This window comes from Xenopus laevis, chromosome 1L (assembly GCF_017654675.1).
Source record: "Xenopus laevis strain J_2021 chromosome 1L, Xenopus_laevis_v10.1, whole genome shotgun sequence".
Lineage (NCBI taxonomy): Eukaryota > Metazoa > Chordata > Amphibia > Anura > Pipidae > Xenopus > Xenopus laevis.
In genome coordinates, this window is record NC_054371.1 from 91563248 (window position 1) to 91584375 (window position 21128).

Sequence of the window (21128 nt, forward strand, 5' to 3'; positions counted from 1 at the left end):
TGCCGGCGTCCATTCCGTCGCCGGCGACCAATCCTGGGGCGACACGTTTCTGACGCAGTCATATTACGACCAGGAAGAGCCGCATGGTGGAGCAGGAGGTCGCCATCTTGGATGTCCCGTGGGGTAAGTTCTTTACTTTCCATTACACACATTTTTCAAAATTTAATTAAAACTGTTGCGGAAATTGGACTGTTTTCATACATGGCAAATAATTTCATTGGACCTACACAGCAAGAATGTTTATGTATTGCATCCCATACGTTCCAAACACTTTTTCCAGTAGCATTATATTTTTACTGTTTTTATAGAATTGAAGTTTAATGTTTCTGTTTCTGATGTTTCAATCTAGAAGCTTGGTAGTACAGGTGCAGCTCCTGAACTGTTACAATTTGCTACATTTGTTGATACATTTCTTAGCAGCATCTGTGGAATATTAGCAACTATTGATTATCAATTATAACAGCTGCCTTCAATGAAACTCAGGGATTCTGCTCAGCAGGGCCAAAGGCAGGAAATAATAACTAGTAAAACAACAAATGTATCAAATTCAAACAGTTTTATGTTTTTCAAGGGATCAAAATAAAATCATGTAAAATCCAAACTGTTAAGAGTGTTGGAAGGTGAGCAACCCCTTTAATGAAAAAATTAAATATTATTGAACTCAATACAAAGCCCTGTGGGATCCCACTAGTGATGTCCGGGCCGGCCTGATACCTGCAGAACCCTTGGGTTTATCCGTGGTTTGGGCAGAAATGCACACAGTGAATTCGGCCCGTGGGCGGGTTTGGATCAAGCTTGTGACCTAAGTATGCGACGATTCCAGTGGGGTCTATTTATAGACACGTGGCTCTGTGACATCAGAGACGGGGGCGGGCATGGGTCAACAATTTCTCAACCCGCACATCACTAGATCCCACCAAGAACCTTACACCAAGTAGAAAAATAGACCAATAACAACCACCCTCTGTACACAATCCTTTAGCCTGTTTTCTATCCATGTACAAAGGCCACTACTAAGACCAACAGAGCTTAGTTTAGAAAGCAGTTGTTTATGTGGCACCATACCAAACACTTTGGCAAAATAAAAAAATTAAGATTGTAATCCCATTTTAAATACTGGAATTACATCATCTTTCCTCTAATCCACAGGTACCATACCAGATTAAAGTGATTCTGAGAAAATCAGAAAAGGAACTAAGCTCTCTAAGTACCCGGGGTGTATTTTATCATTTTCTGATGTCCTTTTCAAATAAATTTTGAGTAAACATTTATATATCATATGCTGTGCCAGCCACTGATGTTATTGAACTGAGCCATCTGTGCCCCTATTGAGTGGGTTTTGAAATTTTGACTATTGTATACACTAAAGAAAATAACTTATTATGCACATTTGCTTTATCTATATAGTTTATAACCAATCAATTCCATTATTTAATAAAGCCACAATTTTTTTTGGGTTAACCTTAGCCTGTGCTGTAACCAGTACTTATTTTCTGTCCTTGCTTTATGTAAAGCAAGGACAGAAAATAAGTACTGATTACAGCAGTATTTTACAACTGTCATTATAGTATTTCTATTCTTTAAAATGGCAACATAACAATTGGGACTCCAAGCCTCCCCCCACCCCATTCTGTTTGCCCCTATGTTGCTTCTTTAGCCATGTAGAGTGACAGTGGGTAGCTACAAGTAAACTACAGACCCTGCGGCTGTCCTGGCCTTCTACTCCCAGGGCCCCCCTCAGGTGTTGGGGTGTGCTGTATGCTAGCTACACCACTGCTTTAAAGCCCCGTCCCGATGACTTTTTGAATGCTTCCTCTTATTAACTTGCTTTCTTCTGTGTTAAGCCTCATAGGGTCTTTAATACTCCCACATTTAATACTCTCACCTTCTTAAAGCTATGGGCACACAGGGCAGATGATCTGTTTTTCTCTGCCTGCAGATTTTCATGTAGCTCCACTGACAGGAGAGGTGCTAACCTGTGTTCTGAATGTATTTGGCTTTACTGACAAGAATTAATACATTTTTTTAACAACAGGATCTCAAAATAAACTGGAAACCATTTTAAATTTCAGGTTGAAAAAAGATACAACAGAAAGGCAAATATTTAAAAGCCCACAATAAAGATCAATAAATATTGCCTGAGGATATTGCTGTATACATCAAATTGAATATGTCCCTTACAAAATTCTTCCGTTCTTATTATGAATGTTTTATTTTGTTTCAGTGCTGCATATGATGCTGTCCTTGATAGAAATGTGGCAATTAAGAAACTAAGTAGACCATTTCAAAATCAAACACATGCCAAACGGGCATATAGAGAACTGGTCCTCATGAAGTGTGTAAATCATAAAAATGTAAGTTCCTTTAAAGTTACATTTTTTTTTGTTTTGGCTATCATAAAGAGACTATTTCCCAGTTGTAATACATGTTTCTTATAATATAATTAATAATTATTGGAGGCAAAACAATTCTATTGGGTTTAATTTATGTTTAAATTATTTTAGTAGATGTTAAGTATAGCAATTCAAATTACGGAAAGACTCCATATCTGGAAAAACACAGGTCCCGAGCATTGAATAACAGGTACCATAACTATACTTCTAAAATGCTATGTTTTTAGGAACAGCTCTAAGGCCAACATCAGATGTGAAGTTTCATCTGCTAGTTTTTGTGTCTTTGGAAAAATGCCAGATCCATCCAATACTGCACAAGCCTCATGCCATTGACTTCATTGGAATTATCCTCACATGAGGTGCATTTCATCCCAAAAATACACACTTTACCAGTTTTAGGCTGGAATCTGCCCATTTTTGCAGAAACAAGCCATTTATGCCAACATTTGACATTTTCTTGCTGGTGCAATAAGCAGGTTTGGATAATGGCAAGTTTCACTTTAGCAAAAGAAAAAATTAATATATAATTAATTAATATATAATATAAGTATTTTTGTTTCTTTAGAAGATTTAGATTACATTGTTTAATAAGGCTTAATACAATTATCTATCTATAGAATACATATATATATATATATATATATATATATATATCTATATATATATATATATATATATATATAGTATTTAAAGATAGCATACTTAATATTTATGTAGATTGAGTGTAGACCTACAGTAAAATATTGTAATTGCCTTTGCTTTCCATTGAGACTTTGCTCTACCCTCTATGAAGTACCATAATCCTTCACATCACAATGAACGAGGAGTAGTAAAAGTTGAACGACTCTGTGAGCCTAAGGGGGTTAGGTTTTTAAGTCAGATACTGGGAATTGTAATTAAAGTCGCAAAGAGCAAAACAATTCACACCAATAAGACTAAAAAACAACATCTCACAATGCAATATTGTTCCTTAAACTGTTATTGCATTGCGAATTATAATTGCACATTGCGAATTTTAATTGCGCACTCTTAAGAAGTGCTTGCAGGTGTTGCAATTTTTTGGAGCAAACATAATGACTTTTTCAGTAAGAAGTTTTATTACATTGACTGTGCATTGGTGCAAACTATAAAATTTGCAAACGGTCTTTCACTGTCGGAAGTGGTTGCTAAACAGTTTCCGGGTTTGCAAAAGCTATATTAAAATCGCACAAAGTTGAATTTGTTTGCGCAAAGGCATAAATTTTCACATTGCGAATAGTTTTTCCATTACTGACTTTTATTACATTCCCCCCGATAGTGTTTATGCCCCCCCCTTTTTTGTATAAGTCCAATTCAAGTCAAAAGGGAGGGGGTTACAGTGAGATCAATACCTGCCTGTAACCATTTTGTATTGTTTGGATCTCTTTGTGGTTTTTTTTTCAAGTATATTTCTTGTAGCATATAGCCTACAAAGGTTTTATGAATATCTCATGAACCAGCTGACAGTGTTTTATGTTTGACTTACCGTAAAAGCATAAAATAAAAAAGGCTTCAATAAATGAATTAACCAAATCGAATCAGATAAAAGCTCACATATCTGGTTAGTTTTAAGGGTCTTCTAAGAAGTTGCATTTGCATTGATACAAAAATTATAATAATATGTCTGACTCCTTCCTTCCTTTTTTAGATTATCAGTTTATTAAATGTGTTCACACCACAGAAATCGCTTGAGGAGTTCCAAGATGTGTAAGTAATTTTAATGAAATTAATTAATGATCAGATGCAGAAAAATCTTATTGCAAATATCATGCCATCATGCTATATGAAATGTAATGTCCTGTAGCTAATAGATCAAATTATAGTAAAACAATAATTAGGGCTGTATGTCTAACGAGAAGATGTTTGCTGACTTTCAAATACAGGTAAAATGAATAAAGAAATATTGGTAAATGATTTATATAGAACAAATCAGTATGTGTATAAAGTTTACCACAAAATAATATAAAGCAGACATTTATAGGTAAATGAGGTTTTGAGGACTCACTGAAAGAGGTAACATGGAAGAAAGAAGAAAATAGTCAATAGAAGGGAAGGGAACACCCAGGCATCGGGTTTAAGAGAGGAAGATTGGTTCAAATTTACACAAATGACATATGATTGGATGACTTTTCAGTCCTCAGTAATGAGCTATGTTCATAGATCTGGATTCCATAAAAACCTCGTACAAGGGCTGGCACAATTCTTTTGGAGGAGCCTGCTGAATTCTGGCAACATGTATGGACTTATGCCTTAAGGGAACACACTTACCCCAGGCCTGTGCCATTTCAATATATAACCAGTGCCCTACTTGTATAGTGAGCAAAAATAAATAAAGTTAAAGGGATACTGTCATGGGAAAAATATCATTTTCCAAAATGAATCCGTTAATAGTGCTGCTCCAGCAGAATTCTGCACTGAAATCCATTTCTCAAAAGAGCAAACAGATTTATTTATATTCAATTTTGAAATCTGACATGGGGCTAGACATATTGTCAATTTCCCAGCTGCCACAAGTCATGTGGCTTGTGCTTTAATAAACTTCAATCACTCTTTACTGCTGTACTGCAAGTTGGAGTGATATCACCCCCTCCCTTTTCCCCCCCAGCAGCTAAACAAAAGAACAATGGGAAGGTAACCTGATAACAGCTCCCTTACACAAGATAACAGCTGCCTGGTAGATCTAAGAACAGCACTCAATAGTAAAAACCCATGTCCCACTGAGACACATTCAGTTACATTGAGAAGGAAAAACAGCAGCCTGCCAGAAAGCGTTTCTCTCCTAAAAGGCACAAGTCACATGACCAGGGGCAGCTGGGAAATTGACAAAATGTCTAGCCCCATGTCAGATTTCAAAATTTTATATGAAAAAATCTGTTTGCTTTTTTGAGAAATGGATTTCAGTGCAGAATTCTGCTGGAGCAGCACTATTAACTGATTCATTTTGAATTTTTTTTTTTCCCATGACAGTATCCCTTTAATAAAGTCAACTTTAGGGAACCTTTGTACATAAAATACAAAAGGAATTCAATTTGAATCATTTAATGAACAAATAATACTTAATGACTGGTAGTGGCATATATAGGAGCACTGGCCCAGGGTATCAGGTAAGTGATTACAATCACTGGGGGGGCTAACATTTGGCACCCCCAATGATTTAGGCTTTCCTCTTCCTTTAAATCTGTCTCTGCATATGGTTATTTGAAGTATTCAAGAACATACACAGAAGGTGTCAACCATCATCATATCAGCATTAATTTCTGTGCACTTTAGTTTTCGTTAAAATTGGTTTCGTTAAAATTGGTTTGTTGGTTTGAAAAGAAATTGAGGACTTCCGGAATGGTGCTTGAGGGGAACGCAGTGTAGTAGTACTGCTCCACTGCAAACCCTCCATTCAGAAATACAACTCAGGCAGAAATCATTAAATAAAATAGTGAAAATATTGCACAATGGCAGGGAACTCACCTAAGAATAAACATAAGAGGAAGGCAGCTGTTCTGGAGTCAAATCCTGAGGGCAAGAGAAGGAGAGACAGAACTGAGGGGGAATCCCAATATGAATCCCACTAACTGCAAATCTCACACAAGTAACTGCTACCTCACACTATAATGATTTCAATGTACAAAACTTTAAACAAATAGCTACAGAAGTAGCAAAACATATTAACCCTAACATTGAATCTGCAATTGAAAGAGCTGTACAAAGATTACAAGCTGATCTAAGAAATTTAACCTCTCAAATTACCTCACAGCAAAACAGCATCTCAGAATTGGAAGAGAGGATTTTTTTCTTGTAAGATAATTCTTCCTCTGTTGCAAATAAAGTATTGTCTCTGGAATTAGAAAATAAGAATGAAAATATGGAAAACAGGTCCAGACTAAATAATTTATGTTTTATTGGCATACCAGAGTGTTACAAAAATGAATCCCTCATTCCATTATTATCAGAATGGCTAACCAAGGCTCTCAACATCGAAAACAACAATTTTAAAAATTGAGAGAGCCCACAGAGTTGGCTCCTTTATTAAAAGTAAAAGTCAAAAACCTAGAATTGTTCTAGCAACATTCTTAGACTACACTGACAAAGTAAAAATACTACAATCCTATAAAAAAAATGCAGCAATTACGTTAAGAAAATCACAAAACATTGATTTTTCAGTCTTTATTTGATCTTAACATAAAATCTTAAAGCTATTTCCTCCTACAGAAACACATACTTTACTTGTGATGATTTCAGAGAGGCAGAAAGATTTGTGTCCATCTTTCCTCTCATTCAGTGCCTAAAAACCTCCCTGATACTGTAATTCAAAAGTCACCTCTCAAGGATTATACTACTTCTGACAAAATTCAAAATATGCATATTGCTCAAAAAGTCTCCTCGCATAATAAAAGGGTCTCTAAACATCCTCATTATCAACAGTCCAAATATCATAGATCAAGGATCTCTCCATCACAATATGCTGTGGCACAATGCAATTTACTAACTATTACTATAGGCTTTAGTAATTATTACTGCCTTCAATACATATATATATACCATCAAAATGGAGGACGCGGTTAGGTTATCTACTGTTATCCTATATAGGAATTTATTAAGTTGCTGTTAAACTCTCTAGGGAAAAAATAGAAGTTTCATGTCTTATTAAGTTTTTCACCTAGTATTACTTTAAGGTAAATGTATTTTTTATTATTTCTAATAAGCATTGTTTTCATGCTTCTAGTTACTGTTGTCAAGGTTATGAATTTTTGTAAATACTTTTCTTGTGCTGCTTCGTTTATTTACTTATTAAAGGGAACAAGATTATACATGTTACATTCCACAATATAATGTGGTTCTTTATTATTTATGGAGAGGTCAAAAATTGTATACTGGAATGTTAATGATATTAACTCACCGATAAAAGGAAAAAGGATATTAAAGGAATTAAAAAGATTAAAGGCTTCTTCAGGAAACTCAAATAAATTATGATATCAACCTGAGGCTTTGCTCTTCTTGGGTAGGAGAAATCATCTATTCCCCAGCTATCAAAAAGAAAGGTGGAGTAGCAATTTTATTTCCCACAAAGATGAACTCCATAAGATACAGTAATTTGCAACTTACTATGTTACTATGACACGCTTCTATAAAAATCATAGGAATGTGTCATTATAAAGTAGTTGCTGCACCAGCAATAGTTCCCCTGAAAGCCCCCCTCAATTCTGACCCCCAGTCCCGTAAACCTCAATTGACCCGACCCTCTGACACTGCTAAAAGATCCTCTGTGCAGTTTCGGTGACGCTGGGCTGGGGGCGGCGAAATCCTTTCATAGGCTAGTTACGAATGAAAACAGGACTTCAGCCTATGGAAGGATGGCTCCGCCCCCAGCCCGGCATCACGGAGGCAAAACAGAAGATCAGTTAGCTGTGTCAGAGGGTCAGCTGCGCAAAGGTTTGCGGGCTGTGGGTGGCTTTGAGGGGGGCTTTGAGGGGAACTATTGCGGATGCATCAACTACTTGATACTGACACGTTCCTATAATTTTTATAGGAACGTGTCAGTATCGCTTTAAGCAAACAGCAAAGTAGAGCATACATTGCATTTAAAATAGATCCCACTAATAAATCTCGCTCTATATTTGAACAGTCTCTAAAGGAAATGAAGACATGGATAAAAATGTAAGAGTCTATGGGACAAATTCAGTTAAGCGCGAATCGCCTAACGCTAGCGCAAATTCGCCAGTGTGACGTAATTTCGTTACTTTGCCGATTTACTAACAGGCGTTGGCATGAATTCTCTAGCGAAGTGGACCTAATCTATTGCTACTTACACCAGGCGAAGTTGCGCTATGGCGAAGGGACAACGTAACTATGCTACTTCACTAACTTGCGCATTTTACTGAACGTTACCTCTTGTGCCAGACTTGCCTTCGCCACCTCAGCGAAGTGCAATAGAGTAGATAGGGATTGCTTTAAAAAAAGTTTAAATTTTTTCTAAGTCCCAAAAAACGCTGGCGTCTTTTGCTTTTTTAAGGATGATAGGCTGAAAAAGATTGTAATTTTTTTTGGGGGTACCCTCCTTCCTCCCTACATATGCACCAGCAATAGTTCCCCTGAAAGCACCCCTCAAGGCTGACCCCCAGTCCCGCAAACCTCAATTGACCCGACCCTCTGACACTGCTAAAAGATCCTCTGTGCAGTTTCAGTGACGCTGGGCTGGGGGCGGCGAAATCCTTTCATAGGCTAGTTACGAATGAAAACAGGACTTCAGCCTATGGAAGGATCGCTCCGCCCCCAGCCCGGCGTCACGGAAGCAAGACAGAAGATCAGTTAGCTGTGTCAGAGGGTCAGCTGTGCAAAGGTTTGCGGGCTGTTGGTGGCTTTGAGGGGGGCTTTGAGGGGAACTATTGCGGATGCATCAACTACTTGATACTGACACGTTCCTATAATTTATATAGGAACGTGTCAGTATCGCTTTAAGAAAACAGCAAAGTAGAGCATACATTGCATTTAAAATGGATCCCACTAATAAATCTCGCTCTATATTTGAACAATCTCTAAAGGAAATGAAGACATGGATAAAAATGTAAGACTCTATGGGACAAATTCAGTAAAGCACGAAGCGCCTAACGCTAGCGCAAATTCGCCAGGCTGACGTCTTTTCGTTACTTCGCCGTTTTACTAACAGGCGAAACGTAACTATGCTACTTCACTAACTTGCGCAATTTACTGAACGTTACCTCTTGCGCCAGACTTGCCTTCGCCACCTCAGACCAGGCAAAGTGCAATAGAGTAGATAGGGATTGCTTCAAAAAAAGTTAACATTTTTTCTAAGTCCCAAAAAACGCTGGCGTCTTTTCCTTTTTTAAGGATGAAAAAGATTGTAATTTTTTTTGGGGGTACCCTCCTTCCTCCCTACATATGGCACCGAAACTATACAGTGGGCACATGTATAGGGCAAAATAACAACTCTATTTTCTTTTATGAAGCTTTCCCAGGCTTGTGTAGTGTAATGTATTTACTGCTACATATACGTCCATTGTACTTTAACTTGGCGCCGTATTTATGTAAATTAGGCATCGGTAGCGTAACTTCGCTTTGCTTGACGAATTAACACTAGTGCAACTTCGCTACCGTTCGCCTCCCTGAACGCAATTTCGCATTTTAGTGAATCTGCGGCGCCCTGGCAAAACTTCGCCTGGCGAAGTACGGTAAAGGTGTCACTAGCGCATTTTCGCCTCTTAGTTAATTTGCCCCTATGTTTCACTTCTACTTCAAAGCCAAATATTTCAATTTAGGTAGCAAGGCTAATAGACTATTATCCAATCTCATGAAAAATTGGCTTAATCGCCAGCAAATCTCAAACGTCGAAACATTGGCTGGCAACTTTTCACATAACCCTGTAGATATTGTTGATAGTTTCAAAAATGTTTCAACTTTACTCTCCTACTAACACTGATTCTGAGAAGAGAAAGAAACTACTCAATTCTTTAAATTTGCCTCAAATATCTCAAGAAGACCTAATGAACTTAAATGCTTCAATTACAGAAAAGGAAATAAGAGATATCATAACCTCTCTTCAACCTTATAAAGCAGCAGGCCCAGATGGCCTTAAAGGTCCCATTTATAAATACATAGTAACATAGTAAGTTAGGTTGAAAAAAGACACGTCCATCAAGTTCAACCTTTCAACTATTTTAACCTGCCTAACTGCTAGTTGATCCAGAGGAAGGCAAAAAACCCATCTGAAGCTTCTCCAATTTGCCTCAGAGGGGGAAAAAATCCTTCCTGACTCTAAAGGGTGACCTTGCGTCAGCTTGAAAGACCAAGTGGTAAATAAAGCATTAGAGAGATTATTATATGATCCTCTTATATACATTTATACATAGTTATCATCTAACCCCCTTAAGCACCTCTTCTCCAGTGTTAAAAACCCCAAATTGGCTAGTCTTTCCTCATAGCTCAAGCTCAAGACATTATTTGCCCTTGATGCCGCAGACTGGCATTGTTTGCTACAGCCAAGTTTATTATCTACAAGGACTCACAGGTCCTTTTCCATTATGAATATGCCTAGTGCAGTCCCATTTAGAGTTTAAGTGGCTTGGATATTTTTACATCCCAGGTGCATGACTTTACATTTATCAACATTGAATCTCATTTGCCACTTAGCTACCCAGATCACTAGTTTGTCAAGATCCTGTTGCTCCATCCTTGATGGAATTAATTGGGCTGGATAGTTTTGTGTTATCTGCAAACACTGATGCATTACTTACAATACTGTTCCCCAAGTCATTAATGAACAAGTTAAATAAAATATACTGAGCCCTGAGGGATCCCACTAAGAACCTTACTCCAATTAAAGAATGTACCATTAACAACCACATTCTGTACCCGATCCTGTAGCCAGTTCCCTATCCATATGCAAACGACTTCATTAAGTCCAACAGACCTTAGTTTAGAAAGCAGTCATTGCGTGGAGCGGTATCAAACGCTTTCGCAAAATCCAAATAGATCAAATCTACTGCCCCCCCACTGTCCAGCATCTTATTTACCTCATCATAAAAAGCAATCAGATTTGTCTGACATGACCTATCCTTCATAAAGCCATGCTGATTGCTGCTCATAATGCCATTCACTAGGACAAAATTTTGAATGTGATCCCTTAACAAGCGTTCAAATAATTTGCCCACATCAGTAGTCAAACTTAGTGGCCTATAATTGCCAGGCTGAGCTCGTAATCCCTTTTTAAATATTGGAATGACATCAGCTTCTCTCCAATCCATAGGTACTATACCAAATGAAAGCTTAAACAAATAATGTGTCAATTTGAATACAGTCATATATAGAGAGAGAGAGAGAGAGAGAATCAAAGATGTACAGTATGAGATTTGTTTACTGCCCCTCTTTTCAAAGTAGTGTAAAAAGAAGTTTTGGGTAAAATCTGAAACTATCAGAATTTTTTTTACGAAGTAGCATTCATCACTATGGTTCAGTAAAAAAAACTGTAAAAATATATGTATTATATTACAATGTGCTTATTGTTCCCTTTCAGCTTTTCAGACCTTTCAGCTACATTTGGTGCATAATTCTCTTATGTCCTCATGCACTTTCAGACAAAATTAATATTATTGGAGTACTCATTATTTTTTACATTTTACAGATACCTAGTTATGGAACTTATGGATGCCAACTTGTGCCAGGTGATTCAGATGGAACTGGATCATGAACGAATGTCTTATTTGCTCTACCAAATGTTATGTGGAATAAAACACCTTCATTCAGCTGGAATTATCCATAGGGTTGGTACCAAAAAAGGAATACGATTACGATTGAAAAGTCAACTCTATGGGGCCCATTTATAAACCAAATTTTTTTCTGGTCGAGTTATTATAGGGGAAAACTTGAATTTTTAGAAGAAAAAAACTAACATTTTTTGAGATTTATTATACCCCAAAGCTGCTATAAATTTGAAAATACTGCAGCTAAAACCTGTCAAATTCATGTAGAAATCAATGGCAGATGTACCTTTTACAATTTTAAAAGGCCATGATCTGCACTGGGTTTCATACAATAATCTAAAAAATTTGAGGTTTTCAGGCGTCAACAAGAAAAAAATGGGCTTCAAATCTGGAAAAAAATTTACGAATGGAAATTTCACTCGATTTTATAGAGACTTTTACTGCACCAACTTTTTTAAGAAGATTATTTGATAAATGAGTTAGGTCAAATTTGTTGTAATAAAAAAATTTGATAAATTCAAGTTTTAGTAAATACCCTCCTATATGTTTGAAATTTGATGTTTAAACCTATTTTTTGAAAGAAAACAGGCATGTGCAACTCTGTAAAAAACAGTGTAATAATGGCATAATGTTTTTAACGTGTTTGTCCTTTGAGCAACTTCCACTGGAACTTACTTACAAAGGTCACATGGCGTACAATATAACACACCTTGATAATTTCGCCATTTATTTTACACAGCTTTTTACACCATGTTTTGGCAGTTTTTAATTTTACACAACATAATAAATACTGTAGGCCCCTAGGGGTGATTTATCATACCCCGGGGCATAGGTGCTAGCTAGAGCAAGTCCCGCTCCTTAGTGCTTACATAACAAACCCTTGAGTCTGCATTTTGCACACTGCATGGTGTGTAGTAAATTACCCCTATTTTCAAATATCAGAGAAAATTTGACGTACAAATGCTTTATTTTGCTGCTAGGACCCCATAGAAATATAAGACTCAGACATTGGAAACCTATATTGTTTTTACCCCTGTGTTATACAGGGAAACTATTATGATATTCCTTATATACCTTTCATTCACTTTTTTCACTGCAGGATCTAAAGCCAAGTAATATTGTTGTGAAGTCAGATTGCACATTGAAGATCCTTGACTTTGGATTAGCAAGGACAGCTGGCACTAGTTTCATGATGACTCCTTATGTAGTTACTCGTTACTACAGAGCTCCAGAAGTTATACTTGGGATGGGATACAAAGAGAATGGTAGGCTGCACTTGTATAGTGAGCAAAAATTATGGAAGATTTCAATAAAGTTTAGGGAACCTTATCTTGTACATGACATACAAAAGCAATTAGATTTGGTTCATTTGATGAACCCAATAATACTTATTACTTAATACCTACAACTTCTATGGTAATGGCTATATTGATTCTAAGCTAAACTGTTTCACAGTGTAAAACAAGTATATATATATATATATATATATATATATATATATATATATATATCCATATATATATATATATATATATATATCCATATATATATATCCATATATTCTATATTACCATATATTGCCACCAGTTCCTTTTATTTGATTGTTCAAAGCTATAATGTATATAAGACAAATAGTGATTGGAATGTGTTTGTTAGCTGTGTTTGTTGCTGTGTTTGGTAAAAATGTTGAGTAAAAAACTGCAACCAGTTACATTACATTGGCCTTTTTGGGCCAGACAACAGAGTTTATGCTGTAGTTGAAAAAATGCTCTAGCATATGATAGTATATACTGTCATCTGATGGTATAATACCCTATCATTATGTTTTAACTGCTAAAAGGGGGGGTGCAGTTCAAATAGGGAGTTATAAAAAGTTCCCCTACACCTAAAAAATATCTCCCCTAAATGAGAAAAAAAACAAACAGTTTTCCAGTTAACTACAGCTTCCAGTATCTTTGCCAGTGCTGTAGGTCTTATTCTTCTTTTGCATGAAACCCACATAAAGGTGTGTGGGATAAATCTACTATTTGTTTTTATTTTGTAGACCTCATTAACAATATTGATGTGAAGTTTATAGCTTACCCTTAACCTTCAATCATAGCCTCACTGACGCACCTTACAGGCACCACTGGAAGGAAACATTGTTGTAAAACGAATCATTCTTGAACATAATAAAACATCAAATAAAAGGCAGACTCTTTAAACTAAACACAAGTGCCATCTTTTGCAGTTGTGCATCAGGTTTTTTAAACCTATACACCAACTGCACCTACAGAAACCAAAAGAAAGCACAAATAGGTTACAATGGCTTTTTCCTTAGAGATTATGCATTTACAGATGAAGCCACTTGGATTTGTGAGTTAAATGCGTCATGACTCAGAGTTAATTGAAGAAACTGTGTTATCTAAAGTTATCTTAACTCATTTAATGCATTTAACCTTTTCATTAGCATACCAAAGCACCATTGTTCACAATGGTGAATGCTTTAATTAGATGGGATGTTGTGACACAGTTTTCTGTGTTAAATGAGATAAATGGGATATCTGTGTTTAGTTATTCTGTGTCAAACAGACAAACCAAAGTGGCTGCATCTGTATGTATTGTTTTTGCTAAGCAAACAAATATTTCATCACTAACCTCTATAACCCTTACATTGTGCTGCTTTATTTATACAATTTTTAAAAATCTGTAAAATCCTGCTGAACTTTACATTTACATTTAATTTAAATTATCAGCAAATACAAAATATGTTTAATTGTTATTTTTTATGACTGGTATATATCTTTGAAAACAGAAAACAAATATTAACATTATGGGACACATTTACTCAGGGTCGAATATCAAGGGTTAATTAACATTGAGGTTCTGTAGGTTTTACTTGGCAAAGTAGGGGGTCGAAGTTTTTTTTAAAGAGACAGTACTTTGACTATCGAATGGTCGAACGATTTTTAGTTTGAATCGTTCGAGTCGAGGTCGTAGTCGAAGGTCGAAGTAGCCAATTCGATGGTCAAAGTAGCCAAAAAAATCATTCGAAATTCAAAGTTTTTTTTTAATTCTATTCCTTCACTCGAGCTGAGTAAATGTGCCCCTATCTGATTCACTAACATATTCTGATCTATTTCATCACTCATCTCTTTTTCTTGGTCTAATACAATTTTGAATTAATTTAGATACTGACATATATAGTAGGATGTTATCACATTTGTCACTTTAGTAATGCTTAATATCTAAATCTCACTATGTATCTCCATCCTGCCTGTTATTATCTTATCCCCATCAGTAAAATTGCAAGGTGGCATTTCAAATCTGCACCTGCTTTGAAGCATTTACATGTTAAAAAATGCTTTCTTAAAGCTCTTATTCATAGTCTTTAAATTATATTTCAGTGTTTTTATTGATCTGTGGGGTAACTGTAATTTTCTTTTTTGTTGTTCATTCTTTCATTCATTTTTCGCCTTTCATGCTTCAGGATTGACATTCCTAGCTAACCTTGCATTTTCCTTTTTTTCCTTTTTCCACCTTTATATTTCCTTGTCTTTGCTCTACTAGTGGATATTTGGTCTGTGGGATGCATTATGGGAGAAATGGTCCGCCACAAGATCCTCTTTCCAGGAAGGGACTGTATCCTTGTACCATTTTCCGGAGCTTCAGCTACTTAATTATGGAAACATACCTTCCAACTTACCAAGCTTATATGGCTTAAGTAAAGACCATGTTATTTGTTTTGTGTACATGACTGCTGTATGGCATATAATATTGCTTTTAAAAAATTTAAAAATAGTAACAATACACAATGTTTTTTGCATTTTGCACCCCACCCTGCACATTGCAGCAGTGTTACTGAAAAATGCACTTTAGGACACAATTTTATGGTTAGAAAGGTAAGAGTTAATCAATAAACCAGAAGCTTTCTTGGTTGTTTATTAAGAGGTGTTGGATTTATGGCACTAAAAGGACCAATTCAACCGAGGGTAAACTACGTTTACAGTTTTTAGACATCAACTAGAATTTTGTGTTTGCTAAATTTTTTCATAATGGCTTGGTGGTTATAGAATTCAAAGAGAAAGTACCCTGCTTAATCTGTTAAACTCCAACAGCCAGGAAATTAGACTGATACCTTAATCAACACCCAGATAAGTAAATGTAATAAATTATATAAACAACGACCCAATAAGAACCACTAATGGTTGTTCACTAAGGGGCAGATTTACTAAGCTCGAGTGAATGGTTCGAATTTCAAATAATTCGAATTTCGAAGTAAATTTTTGGGTACTTCAACCATCGAATAGGCTATATTCGACTTTGATTCGAACGATTCGAAGTAAAAATCGTTTGACTATTCGAGCATTCAATAATCAAAGTACTGTCTCTTTAAAAAAAACTTTGACTTCATACTTCGCCAAATTAAAGCTACCGAAGTGCAATGTTAGCCTATGGGGACCTTCCAGAGCACTTTTCTAAGTTTTTTTGGTCGAATATAAATCCTTCGATCGATTGCTAAAAATTTTTGAATCGTTTGATTCGAACGATTTAATCGTTCGATCGAACGATTTTTATTCGACCGCAGGATTGCCAAATTTGTTGAAAAAATGTTGAATTCGATATTCGAATTAGAAGTTTTTTAATTCGATGGTCGAATTTCGAAGTTTTTTATACTGTACTGAAATTCGACCCTTGATAAATCTGCCCCTAAATGTAAGTATTAGATTTTAAAGTGCAGTGCAGTGGATTAAAAACAGTTCATCCAATTAAATCAATTGAAAAGTTAATCAAAACCAATCCATCATTTATTAACATTAATTAAAAAGATCCCTAATTAGGGTTTTTATTTATCTGGGTGTTTATTAAGGTATCAGTCTAATTTCCTGGCTGTTGGAGTTCAACTGATTAAGCGGGGTACTTTCTCTTTGAATTCTATTAATTGTACTGTACTGACCAAGTTCAGACCTCTGCTGTAATCTAAGGATAAAACTATTAATAATTATCAAGGGTATCTTTGGTGTGGCTTTTTTAAGACTTGGTGGTTATAGTTATGGTCTTTAAAGTAATGACATGCAATAAGTTGTTTTATTGAGTACATTCCAAACACCATCACTTTTGGTTTACTCACTTCAGTAGCCCTGGTGAAAAATACAAATTATATAGCTCGCCTACATTCAAAAATAGAGCAATGTTTCCACCCACTTGTGGCTTTTATGAATTCCTAGACATTACTTTGGGGCAAATTCTCAATATTATAACTCTGGGCAAGAATTCCAAACTTGCCCAGAACCTTTAACAAACCAGTTCTAAAGAGACAGCACTGTAGACTTCCATGGGTCCAGAACTCTACTGGCTAACATCACTTGAATACGATTTTGAGGGTATCCCCGCATTTATGAGGATATGAGAAAGACAATTATTTTGTTTACTATACAATGTAACAAATTTATTTCTGATACATCTCTTGGTTTAAAGCTGACAAATTAGTTGCAAGATATATGCTTTATAATCCGACAGTCGGACCGTGTAGTTGTTAACTTCGACTTTTCATTCAGTCCAAATATATCGCCACGCGTGCGACTCCATCTGACAGTCGTGGAGCTCTACCCTTAAAGAGATACCAACACCAGAAATTAAACAATTTTTTTCATCTATCATAATATTTATTTCCTTTGAAAGTTACTTATAACTTTGCCATAAAGTATTTGCACAATGCTTTTACATTACCTGTCTGATGCTCCATGTTTCTGTTCCTGAGGGGGCTGCCATATTTGTGCAGCTGGAGTCCGTTAATATTAGAAACTCTAACTGACAGGCTGAGATGGGACAGTCAGGTTGGCAAAACAGTCTGGTTTTAGAAACTTCAACAGCAATTGCTTACAAAAACAAACCTCTCAGCAAAAAACATGACCTATAGGTAACATTCATATTTTAAAAAGTAGTTTTTTAGTGTCAATATCACTTTAATGTGGACTTATTTTATTAAACACAACTTAATGCCAATTAAAAGGACTGTAATTGCCCACCCATGTGCTATCCTAACATAGCAGGGTAGCACCAAGATCTGCATAATTCCTGAACGGATTAAATTATCCCTCTTATCTCAATGTTGGTAAATAACAGTGTTTTATAATATTTTATTAATAAGCTTTTTTGTGCAGCTTTTTAATAATGGATTTGAAGCAATTTTGTTTATTTATAAATACTGTACCTTGCAGTTAGTCCATGGATGAATACTTCAGTAGCTGGGCACAATCTTTTTTGGAGAATCAATATATTCAATTAAGCTTTGAGAACTTAATTTCCTGATTCAGATCAATCCCCTTACTATAAAGATTTCTCTTTAGATGACCAATCAAGCTACATTTCAGCTTGATCTGTCATTTACTGAGATAAAGCAGAACAGACCATGTGACCCACTTGAGAAGGCAAGCTGGAACCCTGACTCGTCTGTTTCCAGTGTCTTGCCACTGTCTCAGGTCAGATTAATGGGGGGAGCAAAGCATATTGGTTGGGAAAGGGGTGTGTTGTGCAGGGGGGCACCAATCTGAACTTTGCCCAGAAGGCCTTAAAGGGGCACTGCCAGACCTTTTCAGACACCACAAGTAGTAGCAGTCATATCAGAAACATTTTCTTATTCTATACTGTTTCAAGTGTGTTACTAGACAAATGAAAGCTAGCAAAATGTCCTGAATGGTCTAACAATCATGAAAATATTTGAATATGATACAGTATATCAAAATACAAAATAATAGACCGCATTTTGCACAGAAATTTAGTTAATTAATCAAATGTTTCCTTAAAGAGATACTGACATCAGGAAATAACCTTTTTTTATTATCATAACATTGTTTTTGAATGCTATTTGTTACATTGTCTTTGAATGCTATTTATAATTTTGCCATAAAAGCAGGTCCGGATTTGTGGAAAGGCCACCAAGGGCCTAGGGTGGCAGGATTTTCGGGGATGGCATGGTGCCCAACCACACCCACATTAGTTCAGAATCATAAACACTGAGGATGCACAGGAGATACAATAGTTTTATAAATTTCCTGTGGGCCAATCCCCATTGCTTCGGTCTCGATGAAAATTTGCGTAAATAAAAGGGAGGGGGCGGGAGAGAAGTACTGCAGTGGGCCTAGGGGTGCCCGCTATGTAAATTCGGCCCTGCATAAAAGTATTTGCCTGATGCTTTTACATTGCCTTTCTTACTACCCTGTTCCTCTATGAGGGGGCTGCCATATTTGTGCAGCAATAGCCTGCTAGCATTAGAAACTCTAAGTGACAGGTTAAGAAATGACAGTCAGGTTGGCAATACAGTCAGGTTTGGGAACTTCAAGTAACAATTCCTTACAAAAGCAGAACTAACAGTGAAAAACGAGCAACATGACCTATAGGTAACTTTTAATGTAGATTCATATTTTGAAAAGAAAACTTTTAGTATCAGTATCACTTTAATAATCAAGATCAATATACAGTAACTTGTTGAGGTCAGTCAGAAAGTGCTTCAGTTATTTTGTATGATGTAATTGCTACAAAGATTTTTTAAGAATACATGTCAGATCCAGAACTAATTTTATGAAGAAATCATTCTTGCTTTATTTGACAGGAAAAAGCAATGTAAAATTTAGAGCTTAACTGAAAGCATCTGCTATCGATACTATAAATTATTTCCTATATTACAGTTAATATATTGCCACAAAAACATATTTAAAAAAATATAACAAAAAAAATCCCTGAGTCAACAAATATGACTAAAACTGTTTCATCCTCGCGTACTATATGCACAAAGCCTAATATTCATGTCTACCTCATCCACCATTATGCTTGTGGGAGTTTCAGTTTAACAAATGAGAAAGGATGCAAGTCCCATGTATTTCAGGAAACAGAGTGCCCAAAACCAGCCCTGCAGTCTCATATTCCCTTTTATTTAAAATGTCTGACCAGTACTGGAGCTTTTTAGTAAGAAATTCCCCAACCTGAAGATTTAACTAGTATCTTCATTTCTTTGCAAAAATAATTTTAAATACATTTTATAAAGCAGCACTCTTTGTTCTGCTGTTCTTAAATTTTTGCCATATTACAATTAGAGTGTTGCCAACAAAAATACGGCTGCAATTCCTTAAATGGAGGCCCATGAGACCTATTGTTCTTGAGGCTAGGTATTGCTGACTGCCAGTGGGAGGGGGGGGTCTCTCTAGTTGGTTGTTTTGAACCCCCTCGCCTTGGCTCAGGGCAGGTATGCGTGGGCAGGTATGAGAGGGGACAGGGTCCGCACCCACATGTGGCTATGAAGAAAACTGTGTGCCCCGATGGGCCCCGGGCCCCCCAGTCCGACACTGGGGGGGGGATAAGGGGCCAGATAACCTTTTGTTTTGTCTGTTGCAGGTACAGAGTTGCTGCCTTCCTGATACTTGCATGTCAGTAGCCATTGTTTGTGGATGTGGCATGTGTTACAAATACAGACCACAATGTGAAATGGATATGGCTTTAGTTCAGATGCATGGCTGCTCAGTTTTTAGGCTAGTATTCACTAGCAGCTGCTTAGTTAATCATAGAAGAAGCACAGGTAATAGTATTAGAAAAACTGAGCAGCCATTACAATCAGAAAAGGTCTCTATGCTTTTTTTTTTTTATAAATATATGTTAAACAAAAGGAACTATTTATGGACTGAACTAGTTAATACACTTCAAATAAACTTGGAAATCTTAGCTAGCATTCATTATAGATATAGTTTAACCACCCTGTATTTCCTGTTCACTCTAAGAATATCTGTCATGCTACAGGCTTCTGCTTCTATATTATTATTTGTTTTCCAGTAACAGCCACATAGAGCTCTAGGTTGGAAGGTATGTATAAGTAATAGCATAAATAAAGACTTAAAAAAGTCATCTGTTTGACCAGTGGCGTAACAACCAAGGAAGCAGACCCTACAGTCATGTGTGTGTGGGGGGGGGGTGCAGCAGGGGCCTGCTTCCTCAGTAGTATGTGCAACCGGCAGGGACCATTTCAGGGGATGATGCTGGCAATCCCGACCTCTGCAGGGCTTTTTTATCCCGAGTGCCTCGCTGCCTTTACTGATAAAAACAGTGGCAGACTGAGTGGGTGGGGATTTGAGTGATTGCGCTCCACTTATGTGCCCTGCAGTGACCTCAACTCAGCTATCCGACATCCAATGGAAGGCAGGGAAAAGGGCTGAACTGTTCCCTACTCTACCCTGCAGATGCCCCCTCCTCCCTCCCCTAACAGACTATCAGTATAGAAAGGATGTGGGGCTGGTAAGGATACAAATTACATTTATTGCACTGCCTTGTGGTGATTTAAGCCTTTCCTTGCCTTAATGTGCAAAGTTTCAATTGTGCCATCTGCTATGTATACATGTAATTGCCATTGTGCCATCCTTCTATATCCTTCTATAGTTCTGGGGTATTTATATGTAAAATTGCCACTGTGCCATCCTTCTATAGTTCTGGGGTATTTATACATGGAATTGCCAATGTGCCATCCTTCTGTAGTTCTGGGGTA

General features: G+C 36.6%; 1 protein-coding gene across 6 annotated transcripts in view; it reads left to right on the top strand.

Annotated features, from left to right (window-relative positions):
• mapk10.L (mitogen-activated protein kinase 10 L homeolog) overlaps positions 1-21128 on the top strand; it is a 142878-nt gene that overhangs the window by 81328 nt on the left and 40422 nt on the right. For all 6 annotated transcript variants that reach the window (NM_001355484.1, NM_001355482.1, NM_001355483.1 and 3 more), the window contains exons 4-8: positions 2225-2354; positions 4060-4118; positions 11542-11680; positions 12720-12885; positions 15170-15241. In NM_001355484.1, coding sequence (NP_001342413.1) covers positions 2225-2354; positions 4060-4118; positions 11542-11680; positions 12720-12885; positions 15170-15241 — 566 coding nt within the window. The remainder of the gene's footprint in view (positions 1-2224; positions 2355-4059; positions 4119-11541; positions 11681-12719; positions 12886-15169; positions 15242-21128) is intronic.